At 36.2% G+C, this 25897-nt stretch overlaps 1 protein-coding gene across 3 annotated transcripts in view; it reads left to right on the forward strand.

Annotated features, from left to right (window-relative positions):
- Positions 1–25173, forward strand: part of LOC149830032 (ASI1-immunoprecipitated protein 3-like) — a 164687-nt gene extending 139514 nt beyond the window's left edge. For 2 of the 3 annotated variants that reach the window (XM_090016269.1, XM_090016272.1), the window contains exon 8: positions 24631–25173. In XM_090016269.1, coding sequence (XP_089872395.1) covers positions 24631–24909 — 279 coding nt within the window. In that variant the 3' untranslated portion in view covers positions 24910–25173. Of the gene's footprint in view, positions 1–24153; positions 24291–24630 lie in introns of those variants that run through there. The other variant, XM_090016270.1, reaches the window with a different exon arrangement.
- Positions 25174–25897: the final 724 nt, after the last annotated feature.

Here is a 25897-nt window from a genome sequence, read left to right on the forward strand (position 1 = left end):
CTCAGCTTTCCCAGTCATCGGAGTTAGGGGAAAGGGACTACCATAATTATCCTAGGTGGTAGCTCTTCATGTTCGGGATGCATCCATTGTTTATGCTGCTTTGGGGATTTCTCTCTTGGTCATTGACCATCCCCTTAGGTGCGGACTCAGTCATCTATCCGGGTTATCTTAATATACATAGCATAATAAACCCCCAGATCAGTCTAGGCTGTTTCTAGAGTCGTGCCTTGTGCGTACCCACTTGGCTAGTTAATATCGAAACATAATTTAAATCCGATCACACAATTTGTTGAGTTATGCACACATGAAAGCTATAGCATGCAACAAGTTTCAATACTTATGAAATTGTGTGTGTGGTCGATGTAGCATCGTATTTTGCTTGCTTATGCAGTGCTTTGTTTATAATAATTAGCCTACTTGTGCCAGTGAAATGTTTGTAATAATTTTAGCATTTTGCTCATGATAGTTACTCCATGAATCTGTTGAAATTTAAATTGCTATATAATTGCCTGTCTACTTGACATATTAAATTATTTTGCTTAACTATGTTCTATATCGTCCTATATGTGCACCTACCAGTTTTTAGTGAAACTGACCCATTTTATGGGCAGGTAATGGATAGGTAATACAGTCTGCGATGGCACGGTGGCGTGATGAGATCAAGATAGAGCTCTTTCCCTGACGTTTCACTCCTGAGGACATGTTGGTAAATTTGGTATAAAGTGTATTTCAAAATTTCTCCTTTTATTAAGCCTTGAGTTACTAAAACTGTTTTAGTAAACTTCTTCTTGGTTTCAACAAACAAATTCTCAATCATTAAAATTGCATTTTAAAACCATTTGATTTCAATAGTTGTGCGAAATTCGGTAAAGGAAAGTTTACGCTGTAATGTGCTCAAGGTCCATCGACTTGTTTTAAAAATATCATTTTCCGCTGAAGTACTATTTAGACTCTGATAATTGTATGATTTCAAAGCTTTCTAAACTATTCTAAAAGTTACAAGTCCTGGATTTTTTGGGCGTTACAAAAACTCTTTTTAAAACCCATTTTGAAATGTCAGATCTAGGATTTTTACGATATTTTTTAGGAATAGAAGTTGCTTATTCTCCTCGAGGATATCTGATCTCTCAATCTAAATTTGCTTATGATATTGTTTCCAGGTCTGACATTACAGATGAAAAGACGGTGGACACCCCTGAAGTAGTTAATGTTAAAATGAAAATTGATGATGGAGAGCGTCTCGTTGATCCTACCCCCTTCAGATAGCTTATTGGAGCACTCTCCTATCTTTCCATCACTAGGCTAGACATTGTGCATGTTGTACATACAACCAGCCAGTTTCAGCATATTCCCACCTCTGTTCACATGGGAGCATTTCTACGTATTATTAGATATTTAAATAATTCTCTTTCACGAGAACTCTTCTTGCCTGCTTCATCATCATTAGATTTAATTGCTTATATTGATGCTAACTGGGGAGGTTATCCTAATAATATGCACTCAACCACTAGTTTCTGTGTATTTTTAGGTGAATCTCTCATATCGTAGAGGTGCAAGAAGCAACAAAAGGTTTCTCTATCCTCCACTAAGGCCGAATATCAAGCTATGACAACCACTACAATGAATGTCGTATGGCTCTGTCGTCTGCTTGTCGACATAGGAGCAGCAACAACACATGCTTCACGAATGTGTTGTGACAACAAGAGTGTAATCTACATTGCAAACAATCGGACGTTTCACAAACGCACCAAACACATTGAAATGGATTGTCACTATGTCAGAGAGGAGTACTTAAATAAAACCATTGATCTGCCATATGTTACATCAAAATACCAGTTAGCAGATTTCTTCACCAAGCCTCTTGCATCCCCCCGATTTCACTTTCTCTTAAACAAACTTTTGCTCATTGTACCGTAAGTTTGAGGGGGAGTGTTAAAATGTAACAAATTTTTTATTTTTATTTTTTTTTGTATTATTTATTTTTATTTATTTTGTATTTTAACTATCTAGTTCAAATAGAACTAGATAGTTAGTTTTTTGGTCAAGTTCCAGTTGGAACTTGACCAAACTCTAGCTGATGGACCTCCAACTGCTAGAGGGAGAGCTCCTTATGAGCTCTCTCCTCCTCTCTATTATAAATAAGGGGTTCATCACCCATTGTAAACTCACTTATTGTAAATGCTTTTTAAGCATTCTACATTTTAATAAAAATCTTTTTTACTTTTGTGTTTTTCATTTTTACCCTTTTACGGGTTATGTGTGAAGTGTCTTTCTAGACTTTGATTGCTTGGTTCAAGTGCTTGGGTGGAACACCACCACTTTCTTACAGTGAGAATATCTCAAAAGAGATAATGTGCAAAATAAGCACCACTTCCACAAAGGGATATGTGCACAAAGGCACTAGAACACTTAGAACAAAATGTACATAAGGTACAAATGGAGAACACAAATGCCAAAATATAAAGAATTTTATTGAACAATTGGAGAACAATGCTCCAAGCATTCTTTAATCAGGTATATTACTTGAGCTTCCACGACGAGAAAGACAAGTGTTATTGAATTGAGCAATTCTCTTAAAGGAGATTTTACAAAGGAAATGCTCAAGAGCATATGATAAAAGAGAGTGTATAAAATACAAGAGTTCAAAAGTTTCACTTATGAGACAAAACAACCAAAATATATTCTTTGATTAAAAGAAAACATGTGCTCATAGCAATTGTGCTATAAAATGAATATGAATTAGAAAATCTCATATTAAAACCAAATTTCAAATTCCCATAAATATGAAATTTTGTAAATCTCAACAAAAGTTCTTCCACTACAAGCAATTACCTTATTAGACCTCCAAAAAGCCTCAAATCAAGTGTATAAGTGACTAAAACAAGATCATAAATATAATGCCACCAAGGGGCCAAAGACACACACGAAGGTGTGTAAGCATCTTTTGTCTACATATAATAATACTTGAAATGAATGTATCAGCGACTAGAACAAGAGAAAAAATGCCAACATGGACTAAAAATCACACATAAAAATGTGAATAAACAACTCTTGTCTACATATAATGACACTTTAAATCAAGTATGTTCAACTACTAGAACAAGAGTACAAAGCCAACTATGAGCTAAAACACACACTAAGGTGTGACAACACGTCTCTTGTCTAGATAAAATGACACTTGAAATGAGTGTATCAGCGACTAGAACAAGGATACAAAAGCCAACCATGGGCTAACATCACACACAATGATGTGAAACAACAATCCTTGTCTACATATAATGGCGCTCAAAACAAGTGTGTTCAGCTACCAGATCAAGAGAACAAAGCCAACAATGAGCTAAACATACACACGAAGGTGTGAACAACATTTCTTGTCTACATAAGATGACACTTAGATAAGGGGCATAAAAGGAGAAAACACTTGAGGTAATGAAGCTTGTAATGAAAATACAATTAAAGAACATCAAATTTTCAATATACCTCGAAACACTATGGTTTCAAACCTTAGACATCCATCACAAGTATACATAATTAAAAGCATTCATAAAATCAATTACCAAAAAACAAACAAGTGACACACTCATAATTGGAGATCTCATAACAAGCCATTTAGAGTCAAACTACAAGTTGACAATCTGAAATGACATAACACGAGGTGCACATAACTCACCTCAATAAACATCTCTGATATAACAATAACAAGGCCATAAGGGATTGATGCATAACATAACAACTTGTGATGGACAATCATAAAAGTGTCATAAAAGGCAAAGAATACTCTCTAAAAAACAACATTCTTTTGAATATGCAATGCTTATGTGAAAGAACCTTTTTTGGGATAATCAAGAGTAAAACCAAGCTTTAATATTCTTTGATTGTAATGAGATATGCAAAAATATAAAAAGTGCTATAATCACTTACAATGTCCTATAATGGGCAAATACAAGAGTAAATAGCCAAGTTTACTAAGGAATAATACATACACAAGCCTTGAGAAAGGTACTAAAATATAAAAGCCTCTTTAAAGAGTATTTCAAACAAGCAGTAATGCTTTCACAAAAGATGTGCACGAAGGCACTCAAACTACACTTGAACAAATACGCACAAAGGCGTAAAATAAAGCAAACATGCACAAAGGCATGTAACGAAAAAATATTTGAAGAAAGAGGAGAGCTTGAGTCTCTCAAGCTTTAATTATGCAATTATATGTTCAACAAGTGAAATTCAATGCAAGAAAACGAGAACATATTACAATCAACGTAGGCATCCTTTAATAGAAGTGATACAATCAAGAGGTTTGGAAGTCTTATGTGAAAAAATACAAACAAACAAGTTTATAAACTTGCACCATTTAGAAGAAAATCCAAACTAATGAAATCTTTTATACCAAAAGATCTTATTATGCAATAAACACTATGAAATTTTAAATAATGCATATTAAGATTCTATATAATGTGGGAAGTTCTTTTTTAAAAGATCTTTCTTAATGAACACAATGGTTCATACAACATACCATAAATTTTTTTTTAGATTCTTTAAATAAACCAAAAACATTGAAAGACCTTTACAATCCTTCTTTTCACAAGGATCGCGGAGTTCTCACAAATAGTTATTATTGATAAGAACCACTTAGGTTCATACAAAAACGGAAAGACAAAGACTTAATTCAAATGTGAGAAATTCATATTCAAGAATTACCAAATTCATATATTAATTTTGCGCAAAAAGTGCACTAAGACACACAAATAAGAGAGAACCTCAAAACAAACTAAGTTTCAGATGAGAGTCAAAAGTATTAAGCAAAGACCAGTAATACTCATTTAGCAAGAAAACAACAACAACAAACAACAACAACTACGCCTTCATCCCAAAACAATTGGGGTCGGCGATATGAACCAACAAAGAAAATCATTATGGGTCTTCCACATGAATCCTTCTCCTCCATTCATTTCTATCCAATGCCATGTCCTCGGTGAGGTTCAAAGCATTCATATCCTTTCTTATCACCTCCATCCATGTCTTCCTAGGCCTACCCCGACCTCTTTTAACTAATATATTTCCCATTTCTCCATCCTTCTAACTGGAGCATCATTAGGCCTTCGTCGAATATGTCCAAACCACCGTAAACGATTCTCTCTCATCTTATTTTCAATGGGTGCAACACCTACCTTCTTACGTATCTCCTCGTTCCGAATCTTATCTTTTATTGTATTTCCACACATCCATCTCAGCATACGCATCTCAGCTATACTCATTTTTTGAATATGATGTCTCTTGGCAGCCCAACATTCCGTACTATATAGTAAAGCGGGGCTAATAGTCGTCCTATAAAACTTTCCCTTCAACCGCAATGGCATTCTACGATCGCACAACACTCCAGTTGCACTCTTCCATTTCATCCACCCAACCTTTATCCTATGATTTACATCTCCATCAATTTCTCCATACTTTTGAATGATAGATCCCAAATATTTGAAAGAATCATCCACCGGTAATTCGTGCTCACCAAGCTTCACTACACTCCCATCACTACTTCGTTGCTTACTAAATCGACATTCCATGTATTCTGTCTTACTCTTACTCAACTTAAAACCTCTTGCTTCCAATGTCTGTCTCCATAATTCTAACTTAGCATTAACCCCAACTCTAGACTCATCAATCAAAACAATATCATCAGCAAACAACATACACCACGGCACATTTTCTTGAATTGATCTCGTAAGCTCATCCATCACTATCGCAAATAGGAAAGGGCTTAAAGCAGATCCTTGATGTAACCCAACCGTTATAGGAAAATTGGTTGTCACCCCTCCACAAGTGCGGACATTGGTTACTACTCCTTCATACATATCTTTAATTATACTAATGTACTTAAGAGAAACACCTTTCTTCATCATTGTCCACCAGAGAACGTCCCTAGGTACTCTATCGTAAGCCTTCTCCAAATCAATAAAAACCATATGCAAATCTTTGTTCCTCTCTCTATTTCTCTCAATAAGTTGTCTAAGAAGATGTATAGCTTCCATAGTTGATCTTCCAGGCATAAAACCAAATTGATTCTTTGATATCATGGCAATCTTCCTCAGCCTAGACTCAATCACCCTCTCCCAAAGTTTCATAGTATGACTCATGAGTTTTATACCACGATAGTTTGTGCAATCTTGTATATCACCCTTATTCTTATATAGAGGTACCAAAGTACTCTTTCTCCACTCATTAGGCATCTTATTTGTCCGCCAAATCTTGTTAAAAAGATTTGTCAACCATTCTAAACCTTTCTCTCCCAAGCATTTCCAAGCCTCGATAGGTATACCATCTGGGCCAACTGCCCTTCTTGATTTCATTTTCTTCAAAGCCTCTGCAATTTCTTTCTTTTGAATCTTGCGCATGAAGTCACGATTCATCTCATGAAAAGGAATTGAAAAGTCTCCAAGATCCTGAGCATGACTTTCATTAAATAGCTTATCAAAATAATCTTTCCATCTCTCCTTAATCTCCTCATCTTTGACTAAAACCCTTTGCGTTTCATCTTTGATACATCTAACCATACTCAGATCCCTCGATTTCCTATCTCTCATCTTTGCAAGCCTATAAATATCCTTTTCACCCTCTTTGGTATCCAACTTGTCATAAACCTCCTTATATACCTTATCCCTCGCGTTCCGAACTACTTTTTTAGCTTCCTTCTTTGCTATCATATACTTCTCCAAATTCTCATTATCACGATTTTTATTTAGATTTCTATAACACTCTCTTTTAACCTTAATAGCTAATTTGACATCCTCGTTCCACCATGATGTATCCTTACCTAGCGGTGCACCGCCTTTAGACTCACCCAATACCTCCTTAGCCACCTTTCTCATGCCACCCACTATCTTATTCCACATTGATTCTGAATCCTCCTCGAGACACCAATCAACTTCCTTAACTACCCGCTCTACAAACATTCCTTGTTTAGCTTCTTTCAGTGCCCACCACTTAATTCTAGGATCTATCATATGTCTAACCTTTTTGCGGTATTGTCTAATTCTAAGATCTAAAATTAAGACTCTATGTTGTGTATCTACACTTTCTCCCGGTATAACCTTACAATCGATGCAACAACCCCTATCTCTCTTTTTAAGTAGGAAAAAATCTATCTGACTCGTATTAACCCCACTTTTAAATGTTACTAAGTGAGACTCCCTCTTCCTAAACCAAGTGTTTGCTAAGATCATATCATAGGACAAACCAAAATCTAAAATCCTTTCTCCACTTTCGTTTCTTTCTCCTATACCATAGCCTCCATGGATACTCTCAAATCCATCCCTACTAATGCCTACATGCCCATTAAGGTCACCGCCGATGAAAAGCCTTTCTCCATAAGATATCCCTTGCACTACTTCATCTAAATCTTCCCAAAATTGATGCTTAATGGAATCATCTAAACCTACTTGAGGTGCATAAACACTAATAATATTAATAATATTCGTACCTAATACTAATTTAATAAGTAAAATCCTATCACCCTTCCTACGGACCTCAACTACATTATCTATAAACTCACGACTCATAACAATCCCTACTCCATTCCTATTCCTATTTATTCCTGTATACCAAATTTTATATCCCCAAGGTTCTATCACTTTTGCTTTCTCACCTACCCATTTGGTCTCTTGTAGACATAAAATATCAATCTTTCTCCTACACATAACATCTACTAACTCTACCAACTTACCAGTTAAAGACCCTATGTTCCAAGTGGCTAACCTAATTTTATGGTCTTGGACTAACTTCTTTACCCCCACCTGTCCAACAAAGTGAGGGAACCCTTGCCTATTTGACACCACACCCGGGCGCCGGTGTGACGCGTCGCTTCCGGGCGACGACCTAGCAACCCTTGCCCATTTATCACTGCCTCCGGGCCTATAGAGTACAGCACGTCGCTCAGTAGGGAACGCCCCAACGAAATTCTCATATTGGTTCATATTCATAGGGTATGACTAAGTTTTTATGCTGGCTGTCACAGCTCTACCGCAACCCTCCTCCTTTATCCGGGCTTGGGACCGGCAGTGTATAACTAAACAGTTATACACAGGCGGAGTTTCATTTAGCAAGAAAACATATATAATTTTATAAGTGTAGAGAAGTATGTGAATTATCACAATCCTTCATATACTAAAAAATTTCAATCTCAACCCAACTTTCTTTAAGAGCTTCCTATACATATAAACAAATTTTATCACAACCATGTATGCAAAAATCTCTATAAAAAAATGTTTGTTTATAAACACAATGCTAACAAACAAGAAGTGTGCACAAAGACACAAGGAGAACTCTCACAAGTGCACAAAGGCACGAATACATATGAACTTCAAGCTTTTAATATTTGAAGTCAACATAATAAAAAAAAAACTCCTAAAGCCATACACGAGTTCAAATAGGATTGACATCAAATAAATATGATATACGGCCCATTTTTGAGCAATCATAAAAAAGGACAAGTTTACCAATTTTTAAAAGGAAATATATTAGAACATGCGAACAAGTGAAATGTGATATGTAAAAAATAAGAGTTCTCAAGTACCACAAACACTAAATGTGCAAAACATAATGATAACGAAGCACATGCAAGAAAATAATTTCATAATGCATAATACTTTAAAAAAAGGGATACATACCGAATAGCTTCAAGAAAGAGAAAAAAATAATGGATACTTCACCATTCTTTGAAGTTTCTTGACTGACACACTTTTCAATGCACCAAGAGACAACCTGATCACAACCTTTCTCCGATACCATGTTAGAAAACAAAAGGTTCGATAATGAACCCATAAATGCACATTTAAGGTGCAAATACACAAACCCACTAAGGGGCAACCAAAAGCACATAAAGTGCTAAACCCATAAACCCACAAAGGGGTTAAGCCAAAAGGCTAAAAGAATATTTCTTTATTATGAAAAATAGGGTAAAAACCTTTTTACAATGGAGCTAAAGCTCCTACAAGAATAATCAAATACAAGGGGAAGTCCCCTATTTGTAACACAAAAGAGAAGCAAGGAGGGGCTCCTCTTATAGATGTTGGAGCCCCTCCAACTGTCACAATTGTGATCGTTGGAGGGGCCCAACATCTCTAAAAGAGGGGCTCCCAATGTACTTTGAGAAGTACAAAAATAAAAAAAATAAAATAAAAAATAAAAAAAAGATTACAACCATATTCGTTAGATAGAATATGTGTAAAATTAAGTGAAATGACTAAACTACCCCTATGGTTAATAATAGAGAAATATATATTTTATATATATAATTAGGAAGATACATATACATATCAGATTTGCTTACAAGAAATAAGGAGAGAGAGAGAGAGAGAGAGAGAGAGAGAGAGAGAGAGAGAGAGAGAGAGAGAGAGAGAGAGAGAGAAATTCACAATGGCTGGGGCGGCACTACAATGCTCGACCTCCAAAACCCTAAACATTATAAAGTAAATCATGAGGTTATATTGCATGTGTTCATATATTATGCGTATGGATCTGGATCCAGATCCACACGCATATGCAAACTGTATTCTAACACCCTCCCTCAAGTTGTACGTGATTTTGGAGCATGTACAACTTGCTCTTCAATAGCCAAAATTGACGTCCTGTTAATCCCTTGGTAAACAGGTCTGCCACTTGATCTTCTGTTCGAACATGACATAGTTCTATCTCCTTCACCTCGACTTTCTGCCGTATGAAATGTTGATCAATCTCAATGTGCTTCGTTCTGTTATGCTGGATAGGGTTACATGCAATGTTTATTGTGCTTTGATTGTCACATAAAAGAAATGATCAAATAATTGTCTCCCCAAGATCACTCAATAAGTGTCTAATCCATGTGGCTTCTGCCGTGCCTGCAGCCATCGATCTGTATTCAGCCTCTGTACTTTATCGTGCCACTGCCTTTTGTTTTCTGCTGCTCCAGGACACTAAATTGTGCCCAATATATACACAATATCCAGAGACAAATCGTCTCTCATCTGGATCCCCTGCCCAATCTGCGTCTGTATAAGTGATGAGTTCATGTCCTCTATGCAGATTATCGTTCTTGCGATAAACAAGTCCGTCTCCTATAGTTCCTTTTAAATAGCGTAGAATGCGCTTCACAACTTCCATATGACCCTCCGTTGGAGCATGCATAAACTGGGATACCTGATTGACAACATAAACTATATCAGGTTTGGTAAAGGTCAAGTACTGTAACATCCCCACGAGACTTCTATACATTGTAGGGTTGACACAAAGATGACCATCTTCAGAGCTTAGCCTTTGATGTAATACACTAGGAGTGCTGACTGGTTTGCAATTCGTCATCTCGGCTCTTTCCAGAAGGTCAAGAGTGTATTTTTGTTGCATGAGTGTCAATGTGTCTTGTTGTCTATCAACTTCCACACCAAGAAAGTACCGTAACTCCCCTAAATCTTTCATCTTGAAAGTTTTCATTAAAAACTGTTTCACGTCTTGCACATGACTATCTGAGCTCCCAGTGATCACAATGTCATCAACATATATAAGGAGTATAACAATGTCCGCCTTTTGGTAAATAAAGAGTGAGTGATCCAGAGAGCATCTTCTAAAACCATAACTCTGAATCTGCATAGAGAAACTTTCAAACCAGGAACGAGACGCCTGTTTCAACCCATACAGAGATTTTCTTAGTTTGCACACCCAGGCAATAGGATCCTTCTTGGCATAACCAGGTGGTTGCTCCATATACACTTCTTCCTTTAAAGTTCCATGCAAAAATACATTTTTAACATCCATCTGGCTAAGGCTCCAACCTTGATCGACTGCTAGGGATATGATGATACGAATAGTACCCATTTTGACTACGGGACTAAAAGTTTCGTCGTAGTCTTCACCATATTGTTGTGTGAATCCTCGAGCAACAAGTTGCGCCTTATATCTGTCAATACTTTCTTCAGGCTTATATTTTATTTTATAAACCCATTTTGAGCCAACAACATTCTTTCCTTCTGGCCGAGGGACTATTTCCCAAGTCTGGCATTCATAAAGGGCTTCCATTTCTTCATTCATAGCTTCAGTCCAATGACGGGATTGAAGAGCTTGATTAAAACGAGTGGGTTCATCCTGTTTTGTGAGCTGAGACATAAATAACTAGAAATCAAGTGAGAAGGTCTCATAACTCACCAATCGTTGAATGGGATGCTTAATGCGTGAGCCGAATCATTGGCGATGCTTTCCTCCACATTCCTCGGCTCTGTATTTTTGTCCCGTCTAGTGTATATCTGTCCAGAGAAACGTTCTACTGGGGGTGGCTCAACTGAAGATAATTTAACATGCATTTGTGAGTCATTCAACTCCCTACTCAAGCCGAAGGAAGGACAATTTGTTTGACATGTTTCTCCTGTATTAGCAAAAAGATCTGCGCTCATCCATGGATCATATACTTCTAAGTCTCGAGGTGGCAACACTGCAGAGTCATTGACCTGAAAATTTTGTTCGTAAAAAACAACATTTTTGGAGGTCCTAATACGTTTTGTAGTAGGGTCATAGCATCGGTAACCTTTGTATTCATCTGCATACCCAACAAATCTGCACTTGACAGCCTTGTCCTGAAACTTATTTCGCAGAGATGAATCAATATGTACATAACATACACAACCAAAAACACGCAGCTCATCGTAAGAGGGATGTTGCCCAAATAAAGTATAATGGAGAGATTTTCGATCCAAAAGTGCCATAGGAACACAATTTATGATATGAACAGATGTGTGAAAAACTTCTGTCCAGAGACTAACGGGCACATTGCTATCATGTAACATGCTCATCATACTCTCGACAATATGCCTGTGTTTCCTCTCCGCAACCCCATTTTGTTGAGGAGTATGAGGGTAAGAAACCTGTCGGCTTATTCCTTTATCCCGAAGAAAGGCAATAAACTCGTTCGACGAATACTCTCCTCCACCATCATATTGTAAATGCACAATATCACAAGCAAACTTTGTTTTGACCATCGAATGGAATTCCCGAAATATTTGAAAACTTCATGCTTGTGTTTTAAGAAATATATCCAAGTATAACGGGAATAGGAATCAATAAAGACAACATAGTAACGACTGCCAGAAAGAGAAGGAATAGGTGCGGGTCCCCAAACATCGGAACAAATAATCTCAAATGGCTTTGAAGCTCTTTTATTTATAATATGAAAGGGAAGAACATGGCTTTTGCAGAGTGCGCATGAAGAACATTTATTATTATCATCAAAAAATGAACTTAAACTAGACTCTGGAAGGAGACCATCAGATACAAGATTTTCAACGAAGCCTCGACTACAATGTCCCAAACGACTATGCCAAATATCTGGCTTATTACAATGAGATGAATTAAAAACTTCCAATGAAGGAAAAAGGAGAGACTCTGAAGGCGAAGACACTGAAGAATGCTGGGACGACTTCAACTGGAGGACTGAGACTGAGGGCGAAGACACTGAAGGAATCTCCTTGAAGACGTACATGTTTCCTTGTCGCTCCCCCTTAGCGAACGTCTCCTTCGTTTGTAGATCCTTAACATAAACAGAAGAGGGAGTAAATTCGACGGAAGAATTCATATCGTCAACAAGTTTAGCTATAGAAACAATGTTCTTTTTAATATTAGGAGCAAGAAGGACATTTGACAAATGAAGTGAGGACTTTGACATAGGGATATGTGCATTGCCAGTATGACTAATGGAGTGATAAGTTCCATCTCCTGTAACTATACTACCTTTTTCAAAATAAGGCAGTAAGTGAGATAACTTACTCTCATTACCCGTAACATGTGTGGCGACACCTGAATCAACATACCATTCACCTTGTTCATTTTGCTTGATTGTCATCTGTGACAATGCTGATAACAGAAGTTGTTGCACATCTGTGGATGGCACTTTTGTGTCCACAACAATAGCTGATTTATTCTCAATTTTGTTTATTTTCCTCTATTCTGTGGATTGAACCAACAATCAACTTTCACATGTCCTCGTTTGTTACATAAGAAACAAGTGGGCACTCTCCTCTGATTCCCTATATTAAAAGCCCCTGAAATATTAGGTGTAGGCAAGATACTGTTAAAATGTATCATTCAACATTTGTAATATTATATATATTTTATATATAAAGGATAATACATATTCATATATGGTATATATGCATATGTACTATCCTAATTATATATATAAAATATATATTTCTCTATTTATAGGCATAGGGGTAGTTTAGACATTTCACAGTTTTACGCATATTCCATTTGGAATATGTTTGTAATTTTACTTTTAATTTTCTTTTTTTCTTTTTCTTTTTTTGTGGTTTGCGCCACCTAGGGAGGCTCCCCAAAGAGTCGTTGGGGAGCCCCCAACAGTCACAAATGTGACCGTTGGGGGCTCCCAACGACTCCTTTGGGAGCCCCCTAGGTGGCTCCTCTCTTGTGTTATAAATAGGGGTCTCCCCCTTGTAATTCCTTCACTCCTTGGAGGAGCTTATGCTCCATTGTATAGGGTTTTTACCCTTTTCTTCCTATTTCTTCAATAATATTCAACTTATGACTTTAAGTCATATTTATCCCTTTTTATGAGTTTATATATTAACACATGATGTGCTTGTGTTGTTCCCTTGAGTGAGTATATTCGCACTTAATGTGCATGTGTATGGGTTCATTATCGAACCTAAAATATTCAAAGTCACTTTCTAACATGGTATCACAGCCCGGTTACGATGGGGTTGTCTCTTGGCGCAACGGAAAGCGTGGTGCTCAAGAAATGGTGAAGTATTCATTGTTCCTCTTTTTTTTTTAAAAGTTTTCGGTATGTATCTCTTTTCTTAACATATTATGCATTATGAAACTATTTTTCTTACACATTTAGTGTTTTTGATAGTGGAATCATTTTCTTTCACATTTCGCGTGTTCTTATATTTTAAAATATCTAGTGTTTTTGATAGTGGAATCATTTCCTTTCACATTTCGCGTGTTCGTATATTTTAAAATATCTATTTTTAAATTTGGTAAACTTGTTTATTATTCAAATATATAATTCTTGGCTATCGATTCCTCATCACATATAATAGTAATTTATGTTGTTAAAATTGTCTTCAATTATGTGGGATTTATGATGTTTACATAAGTATTTCATGATTGACCTATAAATTACCTTTTAAAAATTATATATGATGTCTTGATTAATGATCTTTGTTTAAAACTCTTTTCTCTCATATAAAGTCTAATTTGTTTTAAGTTCCTCTCTTGTTTATGGATTTTAGTGCATGTTTTTTGAAAATCTTGATATAATTCTTATATAAGAATCTCTCACATCTTTATTTTTGTTATGAATCATAAGTAGTTCTTGCTAATGATAACTATTTATGAGAACTCCTAAAGATGTTTCAATGTTTTTGGTTTATTTAAAGGATTTTTGAAAAATTGTTTGTGATAAATAGGTTGTTCGAACCATTGTAAAAGATCTTTTAAAAGAATTTCCCACACTATATAGAATGCATAGTGTATCTACTGCATCCTTTGGTATAAAAGATTTCATTTATTTTTTTATTTTTCTTCTAATGATGCAACTTTATAAACGTATTTGTTTGTATTTTTCACATAAGGTTGCAAAAACCTCTTGATTGTATCTCTAAGGATGCCTACATTGGCCATAATATGGTCTTCTTTGTCTTAAATTGCATTAAAGCTTGAGAGTCTCAAGCATTTGCATCTTTTATAAAATACATGCATTATTGCATGTTTGATATTATTAGGCTTTGTTCGTATTTTGTTCAAGTATTGTGAGAGTGTCTTTGTACACTTCTTTTATAAAGTATTCATGCTTGTATACGTATTGTCTACTCATAGACATTTTCTCATGGTAGATGTTGTCCCAAATTTGCACATTTAAGATTATTGCCATTTTACATCTTGGTATACGTATAATTGCAAATTATAAAGGCTTGATTTGTTTCTTGGATTATTCCAATTCTCACACATGACATAGCTTAAATATTTCATGTTGTGTTTATTAAAGTCTTTCTTTTTGTATAATGATCATGATTGAACATAATCTCGTATATATGTAACATTATTGTTATATGACATATTGTTGTGATTAATTATGTTGGACCTTTGAATCGGCCCTCTTTGTAAAAATCACATATTTGGAAAATGTTTTCCCTAAGAGTTCATTGCCTTTTTATGACATTTTATCTTCTATCCATCACATGTTATATGATGCATCAAATTCTTTTTATGACCTTATTATTATATTAGAGATGGTTGTTGAGGTGAGTTATGGGCACCTTGTGTTATGTCATTTTAGATTGTTCACTTGCCATATTATAGATGGTGATTGAGGTTAGTTATGGGCACCTTGGGACTCTAGAATGATTTGGTATATGATCTCTAATTATGAGTGTGCCACTCGTTTGTTTTTGGCCATTGATTTTATGAATGCTCTTATTTATATATAAATGTGATGAATATATGATGTTTTGAAACCTTAAATGTTTTAAGGTATATTAAAATTAAGGTTTTTGGGATTATTACCCAACCTTTTATTGTTTATGAATCGTATGAGTGCATTTGCACATATGTGTTTTGTGCTTTTGCATACAAGTATTCTTGGTGTGTGTGCACAAAAGCACATTTGTGCACAACTTTTATTGTTTATGAATCGTATGAGTGCATTTGCACATATGTCTTTTGTGCTTTTGCATATATTCACACATTTATTCCAAAATATTGTTGTATTGAGTATTCTTTTTGAAGAATATTGTTCTATTGATTCAAGGTTTTGATTTATATATATGTTTGTCATTACAAGTTTTATTACCTCAAAAGTCTTCTCCTTTTATAACTCTTATCTAAGTGTCATCATATGTAGACAAAAATTTTATTACACATTTGTGTGTTGGTAGCCCTTTGTTGGTTTTGTTTCTCTTGTTCTAGTAGCTAAACACACTTGTCTTGAGTGTTATCATATGTAGACAAGGCACGTTGATTCACACCATGGTATGTGATCTTTAATCCATGTTGGCATTTGTGTCCTTGTTCTAGTCGCTGAGTTGTATGCCCATGGTTGGCTTCTTTCACTCAAGTCAAGTGCCATTTTATGTAGACAAGAGATGTATTGTGTTTTTTAGCCCATGGTTGGCTTAATACTCTTGTTCTAGTATCTGAACATACTTGGTCTTGAGTGTATTTTTACGTAGACAAGAGATGCTTTTTGTCCATGTTGGCGTGTATTCTCTTGTTCCTGTCGTTGATGCACTTATTTCAAGTATTATTATATGTAGACAAGAGGTATTTTTACACACTTTTGTGTGTGTCATTTGGCCTTTAATGGCATTTTATTTGTATTCTTGATCTAGTAGCTTATACACTTGATTTACGAGTTTTTGGAGGACTAATGAGGTAGTTGATTGTAGTGGATGAACTACTATTGAAAATTGCAAAATTTCATTCATAACTTGTGTTTTTAGATACAAGTGAATCATATCCATGATATGTTTTTAAATCAAATTGATATTTTAACATTTAATCTATATATGAAGTGCTTACAGTTTTTCGGCATCTTTTGTATTTGATATGCAAAATGAGTCTTTTGTCTCAAATGATATTCATTCTTGAATCTTGGGTGGATGCTTTAATATATTTAGTCAAATCATGCATAGAGTCTTAATTTTAGATCTTAGAATTAGACAATGCCGCAAAAGGGCTAGACATAGGATAGATCCTAGAATTAAGTGGTGGGCACTGAAAGGAGCTAAACAAGGAATGTTTGTAGAGCAGGTAGTTAAGGAAGCTGATTGGTGTCTCAAGGAGGATTCAGAATCAATGTGGAATAAGATAGCGGGTGGCATGAGAAAAGTGGCTAAGGAGGTATTGGGTGAGTCTAAAGGCGGTGCATCACTAGGTAAGGATACATCATGGTGGAACGAGGATGTCAAATTAGCTATTAAGGTTAAAAGAGAGTGTTATAGAAATCTAAGTAAGAGTCGTGATAATGAGAATTTGGAGAAGTATATGATAGCAAAGAAGGAAGCTAAAAAAGTTGTTCGAAACGCGAGGGCTAAGGTATATAAGGAGGTTTATGACAAGTTGGATATCAAAGAAGGCGAGAAGGATATTTATAGGCTTGCAAAGATGAGAGATAGGAAATCGAAGGATTTGGGTATGGTTAGATGTATCAAAGATGAAACGCAAAGGGTTTTAGTCAAAGATGAGGAGATTAGGGAGAGATGGAAAAATTATTTTGATAAGCTATTTAATGATAGTCATGCTCAAGATCTTGGAGAGTTCTCCATTCCTTTTCATGAGATTAATCGTGACTTCATGCGCAAGATTCAAAAGAAAGAAATTGCAGAGGCTTTGAAGAAAATGAAATCAAGAAGGGCAGTTGGCCCAGATGGTATACCTATCGAGGCTTGGAAATGCTTGGGAGAGAAAGGTTTATAATGGTTGACAAATCTTTTTAACTTGATTTGGCAAACAAATAAGATGCCTAATGAGTGGAGGAAAAGTACTTTGGTGCCTTTATATAAGAATAAGGGTGATATACAAGATTGCACAAACTATTGTGGTATAAAACTCATGAGTCATACTATGAAACTTTGGGAGAGGGTGATTGAGTCTAGGTTGAGGAAGGTTGTCATGATATCGGAGAATCAATTTGGTTTTATGCCTGGAAGATCAACTATGGAAGCTATACATCTTCTTAGACAACTTATTGAAAGATATAGAGAGAGGAACAAAGATTTGCATATGGTTTTTATTGATTTAGAGAAGGCATACGATAGAGTACCTAGGGACGTTCTCTGGTGGACAATGATGAAGAAAGGTGTTTCTCTCAAGTACATTAGTATAATTAAAGATATGTATGAAGGAGTAGTAACCAATGTCCGTACTTGTGGAGGGGTGACAACCAATTTTCCAATAACGGTGGGGTTACATCAAGGATCTGCTTTAAGCCCTTTCCTATTTGCGATAGTGATGGATGAGCTTACGAGATCAATTCAAGAAAATGTACCGTGGTGTATGTTGTTTGCTGATGATATTGTTTTGATTGATGAGTCTAGAGCTGGGGTTAATGCTAAGTTAGAATTATGGAGACAGACATTGGAAGCTAGAGGTTTTAAGTTGAGTAAGAGTAAGACTGAATATTTGGAATGTCGGTTTAGTAAGCAACGAAGTAGTGATGGGAGTGTAGTGAAGCTTGGTGAGCAAGAAATACCGGTGAATGATTATTTCAAATATTTGAGATCCATAATTCAAAAGTATGGAGAAATCGATGGAGATGTAAATCATAGGATAAAGGTTGGGTGGATGAAATGGAAAAGTGCAACTGGAGTGCTGTGCGATCGTAGAATGCCATTGCGGTTGAAGGGAAAGTTTTATAGGACGACTATTAGACCCACTTTACTATATGGTACGGAATGTTGGGCTGCCAAGAGACATCATATTCAAAAAATGAGTGTAGCTGAGATGCAGATGCTTAGATGGATGTGTGGAAATACAATAAAAGATAAGATTCAGAACGAGGAGATACATAAGAAGGTAGGTGTTGCACCCATTGAAAATAAGATGCGAGAGAATCGTTTACGGTGGTTTGGACATATTCGGCGAAGGCCTAATGATGCTTCTGTTAGAAGGTTGGAGAAATGGGAAAATATATTAGTTAAAAGAGGTCGGGGTAGGCCTAGGAAGACTTGGATGGAGATGATAGGAAAGGATATGAATGCTTTGAACCTCACCGAGGACATGGCATTGGATAGAAATGATTGGAGGAATAGGATTCATGTGGAAGACCCAAAATGAATTTATTTTTTGGTTCATATCGCTGACCCCAATTGTTTTGGGATGAAGGCGTAGTTGTTGTTGTTGTTGTTGTTGTTGTATGCTTCTTATATATGACATTTGTTTGACATAGATCTTCGCCCTAAAGATGTGAAAAACTCTATTGTTGATCTATGCATGTTAAAATTATAAAGCCTCTTGAAGTTCATATTCATCATGCTTTTAAAACATTTGCATCCGTGTTCATTTTGACTAAAGTATGTTTGGAGCATGTTCATTAATAATTTTCTTTATGTGTTAATTCATTTCATGATAGTATATGCATATGCTCATTATGGCCTTTTAAGGCCCTCATTCAATAAAGCATATGTAGCTTATGCCTCTTCGTAGGCTTATTGTGGTGTCCCTTAGTGGAACATTTTGTTATTTCCCATTATGGGGTTGTGATTGTCCAATGATAGACCTTATGAATGCATTATGCATTCTTGCAATTCGTTTCCGCTCACTCTTTAACATGCTATTTGATTTTTGAAACTTTGGTTTTCTAAATTTTCTTTTCATGCTAAAGTAATTATCCTATTATGCATAAATTTTGCACCTTGTTAGGAATGTTCTTTTTTGATTTAAGTGCAAAGATATTTTTTACTTGTTCTTTGTTGTTGTTCCTCAGGATCTTGAAGATAAGAGGAAAAGTACCTTGGATAGATCATGGAAGGTGCTCATCGTTAAAGACGTTGGAGGAAGACATTTGCAATGACATTCGTACTGAAGGCTCTTGAAGCCTTGAGATTCTTCCTCTTGCTTTCTTCAATCTTTTTGTTCCCCTACGCAAAGCTTGAGGGGGGGTGTTAAAATGTATCATTCAACATTTGTAATATTATATATATTTTATATATATAAAGGATAATACATATTCATATATGGTATATATGCATATGTATTATCCTAATTATATATATAAAATATATATTTCTCTATTTATAAGCATAGGGGTAGTTTAGACATTTCATAGTTTTACGCATATTTCATTTGGAATATGTTTGTAATTTTACTTTTAATTTTCTTTTTTTATTTTTCTTTTTTTGTGGTTTGCGCCACCTAGGGAGGCTCCCCAAAGAGTCATTGGGGACCCCCCAACGACTCCTTTGGGAGCCCCCTAGGTGGCTCCTCTCTTGTGTTATAAATAGGGGTCTCCCCCTTGTAATTCCTTCACTCCTTGGAGGAGCTTATGCTCCATTGTATAGGGTTTTTACCCTCTTCTTCCTATTTCTTCAATAATATTCAACTTATGACTTTAAGTCATATTTATCCCTTTTATGGGTTTATGTATTAACACATGATGTGCTTGTGTTGTTTCCTTGAGTGGGTATATTCGCACTTAATGTGCATGTGTATGGGTTCATTATCGAACCTAAAATATTCAAAGTCACTTTCTAACAGATACCACGTCCTCCCTGCCCGAAACGTCCGCGGCCTCTACCTCCTTGATGCCCTCCATTCCCTCGTCCAAAACCTACAGAAGTGTCCATGGCCAAGACTGAATGAGGACGAGCTGATTCATTTCCTTCTGCCCTTTGCTTCATAATCATCTCATGCTGGAGAAGTTTCGCTTGTAAGTAGGCAAGTGAGGAAGGCATGATAAAGCTGTGGTAAACATGTCAAAATCAGGACCCAATCCATTTAGAAGTTGTTGAACTTTATCTTTATCTGCAATAACACTTCCAACAACAACCAATTGATCAGTAATACTCTTCAAGCGGCCTATGTATTCCATGACTGTCATGGAGCCTTTCTTCAAACTTTGAAATTCATTTTTTAAGTACATAACTCGGGCTTCTGATATCTGAGAGTATGTCTGAGACAACTTACTCCACAGATCTGCCGCAGTGCAATCATCTGAAAGAGTAACCAACACTTCTTGAGAGAGTGTTGATGTAATATAAGCAACCAAAGACTGATCCCGCTTCCTCCAAGCTGTATACTCTGGATTCTTAATAGAAATGGATATTGTGTCACCCTTCACATCCTTGGTTTCCTGCAAAATAAGCCGTGGTGGTATAGGAACTAAACCACTCAAATGTTCATCGAGATCCTGACTCCGTATAAAAGGAAGGATTTGCCTCTTCCAAGTCAAAAAATTAGAATGAGCGAGTTTTTCAGTAACGAGTTGACTCAAGAAATTGACAGAGGGACCGGATGACGAAGAGAAATCCATAACAGTGAAACAGTGAATAAGCAAACAAGATGAATGGGAAGAAATAAAACAAATTTGAGATCACTTAATCAATCAGTAAACCTTGAATAAGGCATATACCTGTACTACCAAAGGTGTTGCAGAAAGAACACTGAAACAACAATTAAGGAAACAACAATAAAGGAAAGAAAACTTGTGGAATTAGAGAAAACTGGTTTGTAATAAAAAGGGAACTGCAGTCGGTTTGTGTTGAGGGAAGATGGAACCAACACAGGTCTGAAAACCAGTCGTTGGTGTTGAAGAAAAGATGAAATCAACACAGACGATGAATGAAGGAGATAGAAAAGGGAAGAAAAAAAAAAGAGGTACCACCTTTCAGAATAGAGATGAGATTTCAGATTCAGAAGATGAAATTTAAGATAAAAAAAAAAGATGATCACGCTGAAGACCTGTTTACGCTGGGAGTTGTTCACGCTGAAGAATCACGATCTGGGTTTGCTATTCACGCTGTAGAACCACGATCTGGGGTTGCTGTTCACGCTGGGGTTGTTGTTCACGCTGAAGAATCACGATCTGGGCTTGATGTTCACGCTGAAACTATTCACGCTGAAGAATCACGATCTGAGATTGCTGTTTCAGAACTTCTTCACGCACATGATTAACCTATGCTCTGATACCATATCATATTTGCTTACAGGAAATAAGGAGAGAGAGAGAGTGAGAAAGAGAGAGAGAGAGAGAGAGAGAGAGAGAGAGAGAGAGAGAGAGAGAGAGAGAGAGAGAGAGATTCACAATGGCTGGGGCGGCACTACAATGCTCGACCTCCAAAACCCTAAACATTATAAAGTAAATCATGTACAGTGATATTACAAAAATGCCATTAATGAGGTTATATTGCATGTGTTCATATAATATGCGTATGGATCTGGATCCAGATCCATACGCATATGCAAACTGTATTCTAACAATACATATATACCATATATGTATATGTATCATCCCTTATATATATAAAATACATATATATGATTACAATGATTGAAGAATACATTTTAACACTGTGCACAAGGTATGCCAATTCATGAGTGCTCCCTGTACATCTCACATGGCTGCTGTGACTAGGATTCTGCGGTACATTCGTGATAGCTTGCATCTCCCCATCCTCTTCTCCGCCACCTCGTCTCTTGAGCTTCATGGCTTCTGTGATGCTGATTGGGCAGGGGACCTTATAGACTCTCACTCAATCACTAAGTTGTGTATTTTTATAGGGGACTCTCTTGTTGCTTGGAAGAGTAAGAAGCAAGAATGTGTTGCCAAGTCCACTGCAGAAGCAGAGTATAGAGCTCTCTCTCATCTTACCTCTGATATTGCCTGGATGAGATGGTTGTTAGCTGATATGGATATAGCTGAGTCTGTTCCTACTCCAGTTTATTGCGATAATATGAGTGCCATTCAAATTGCTAAGAGCAGACTTCAGTGACTTGTCCAAGTACATTTGTTCCGACTACCACTATGCCCGTGAGGAGTGTGATCGTGGTACCATTGTCGTACATTATCTTCGATCTGAAGATCAGTTGGCACACTTCTTCACTAAGCCTCTCACATCCTTGCTTTTTCTTTCCCTCCTTTCTAAGCTTGGAGTCACTTCTATTGGCAAACAACCACATGCACTTATCACTTTCAAACTCTAATTACTAGTATTTAGAGTTTGAGGGTGGTTAAAAATAGAAGTGTTTGCTTTTCTTTTGTTTCTTAGTTAAAAGCTTATGTACAGTTTACTTTATTGCCCTTATGTAATATTGTAGTGTGTTTACTTACTAAGGGCATTGTTGTTATTCCTTAATAAGGGCTCTTCTAGAGATAAAGGGTATCTCTCTTGCATCGTATTATGTTCATCCATGAAATAAAATGTTGTGCTTTCATGGTTACAAACCCTAGCTTTTCTTGAGGTTGTTCACACTGATTACCATTTTCTTGATAAATTTGCTGTTATTGGATATATTGCTGCTTTCTTGAAGAATGTTGGATGACAATTGTTGAGTTTTTGAGTTATTGGAGATATGGACAAGGATGAAGTTGTACAACTATTTTCCGGTTAAACTTGATGGGACCAGTTATATATATATTGGTCAGAATTTATTTTGGCATTTATCGAAGAAAGAGGCCTAAGAGGTTTCTTGGATAGGACTAGTGGCAAGCCCAAAATTGGGGTAGCCGAGTATGATAGGATAATGAAGGAATGGAGGATGAATAATGCTATGGTGAAGTCATGGATTCTTGGGTCAGTAGAACAGGGCATTGCAATTAATCTTGACAAATTTAAAGAAACCAGGGATGCATGCTCTGTTCTTTAGCAAATATATGAAGAGAAACTAGGCAAGACAATGCCAGTTGATGTAGAACTTGAGAACATTGAGGCAAGAAATCAAGTCTACTCTCAAAACTTCTACCCAGAAATACTACAATTGTGGGACTCTTGCACTAATAGAGTCCAGTGAGAAGTACACCCAACTAAATTTGCCCCCTTCTGAGTGATTTCCTGTTTCTTCAATGTCTTCAGGAACTCTGCTGAAAGTTTGAGTTGGATTTCTCTTTAATTATGAAACTGATGAGAATATATATATATTGTACATGTTTGGATGCCAATATTTGCTTCAAGGTTGTAAAAAGTGTAACGGTGCCCATATCGGTTGGGAGTCGGGACCCAAAATAAGATATGCATCGTATCATATCTTGAAAAATCAATCTTTTATTAAAAATCTGAAAAATAAAAAAAATTAGAAAAACTTCTAAAAATGTCATAATGCAAACTCAGAAAAAAATTATGAACTACATAAGATATTGAACATCTAATAATCAAGATAAATATATTATGAATGGTATGCATATCTCACAAGATACAAGGGTGTATCGTATGCCCTGTATCATGGTGTACTGTACCCAATACAAATATGATGCACCTGTATTGAGATATGGGTACGTATCATATTGAGTTGCCTGATAGCTATAATGCATATCGTAGCCACGATGCTTATAAACTAGTTTCAGAGATTCTGCTAGCAGTAAAACTGATAAGAATGCACACTCTCAAGTTTTGAATGACAGCCTACTGGTTATTTTCTTTTTTATCTTCAGTTTCAGCTTTTAACTATCAGAATTTCATTTGATAGGTGTTGATATTGATTGTTTAGTGCATTATTGTCAATGCCTCTCAAAAATGCTGAAGAGCTCTATGGATGGGGAACTGTGTTTGAGAATATCTTGAGACTATGTTGAAAGGATTTCTGTGAAGCTAAAATAGGCCCTTTTTCGACTAGTTTTCCTGTTTCTCTAATGTTACCCACAACCCAGCTGAAGGTCTGAGTTGGATTTCTCATTTATTATGAAACTGACCAAATTATGGCTATCTAGGACTTGTTATGGTTGCCCAATATTTACGTTTTATTGTTTTGGTGACTCTTAGTAGAAAATCTTATGATAATGCAGAGTGCATTTGCAGGGCATCAAAACCGGTTATGATATTCTTTTTCTTTTTTGAAAAAGGAAAATTGGACATTCATATTCTAATTCCTTATGGTTTTCTGGATTAAAAGATATTGACAAAGATTGACATGAGTATCTGTTTTGCTGCTCTTGGGACAATGCAGTTGGAATGCCTGCAATGCGGTAACACGTGGTATACTACACGTGATGCCATTTCATCCTTGACACATGAGACCACAAACCTTGCTGTTTCCGTTGGCACTGCACCATGGGCAACTGCTAAGTTTGAGGATGTCGAGAAGAAGCTGGTCAGTCCCCGCGAAAGTGAGAAACCATCACCAGATATCTTTCAGAAAAGTAAGTCAGCTACTCTCGAGAGCCAGAAATCATTCAATAGTAGGTCAAGGACTGGGGATCCTTCAGGGCTGCTGGGTAAAACATGAAGTGTTCCGCAGATTTCTGTAGGTAGTTCAGCCCCTTTTAGGTTGTGCATATTTTTTGGTTTGCCTTGCTATAAAGGGCTGATGTTGCCAGAGGAACAAATAGGACTAAAGATGTGACTTTACAATCGGTTTAATTTCCTTTGTTTTAGTGGCAGAGATGGGTTCATGGTGTGTGCTAACAATTTAAGAAAATGTAATGTGAATTGAAAGGGATGTGGGATTACCATGTACAAAACTTATCATAATCTTGTTAGTCTCTCTCTCTCTCTGAGAGGTGTAGCTGCCTATACATCAACACCACCATTAGATCCCAAAAGATACGACGGGGTGCAAAAAAAAACCCTGCCAAAAGGGTTTTTTAGCAGTGGGTCATAACGGCCGACAAAGATGTCTTTGTTACACTGTTCTACAGATCACATGAGTCGCACCTAACCTGTCAGCAGCTACTCTTCTAGACGTGTACGGTGTCAATAGTCAAAACTCGATAGTGAGTTGTTTTGACTCAATGGAACATAATAGATGTGATTTATGAGTTTTGATAACTCAATCATAGAAAGCATGTCCACACGCTCGATCGCTAACCAAAAGCTGATTATTACTAAATGGAGCATGTAAACCTTATTAGATAAAAAAAATGAAAAATTGGTAAAAAAATGATGTGTTTTCTTAAAAACCTTGAAAATTTTAAATCCGTTTGATGACCAAAATTGTAAATAGCTAACTTCGGTAGAACCTTTTTACCCTTTGCATGGGTAAAACTCAAGAAGTTCATGCAATATATTGCTCTACTGGTTGGGTATTGCAAACTCACTTAAAAAGATGCTCGCCTATTTTTTTTTTGCGCCTTATTGAAGCGCGCAAAAAATTATGTTATTTATGTGGTCTTCTCTATTAATCATAAAATCACATATTTTATACTAAAGTCATGGAAAATTGTGCATACTTTCTTTCTCCTTTCTTTAACTATCATTTAAATGTATGTTCTTAC

The sequence above is a fragment of the Nuphar pumila genome, chromosome 8 (assembly GCF_984573655.1).
Source record: "Nuphar pumila chromosome 8, dmNupPumi1.hap1.1, whole genome shotgun sequence".
NCBI lineage: Eukaryota > Viridiplantae > Streptophyta > Magnoliopsida > Nymphaeales > Nymphaeaceae > Nuphar > Nuphar pumila.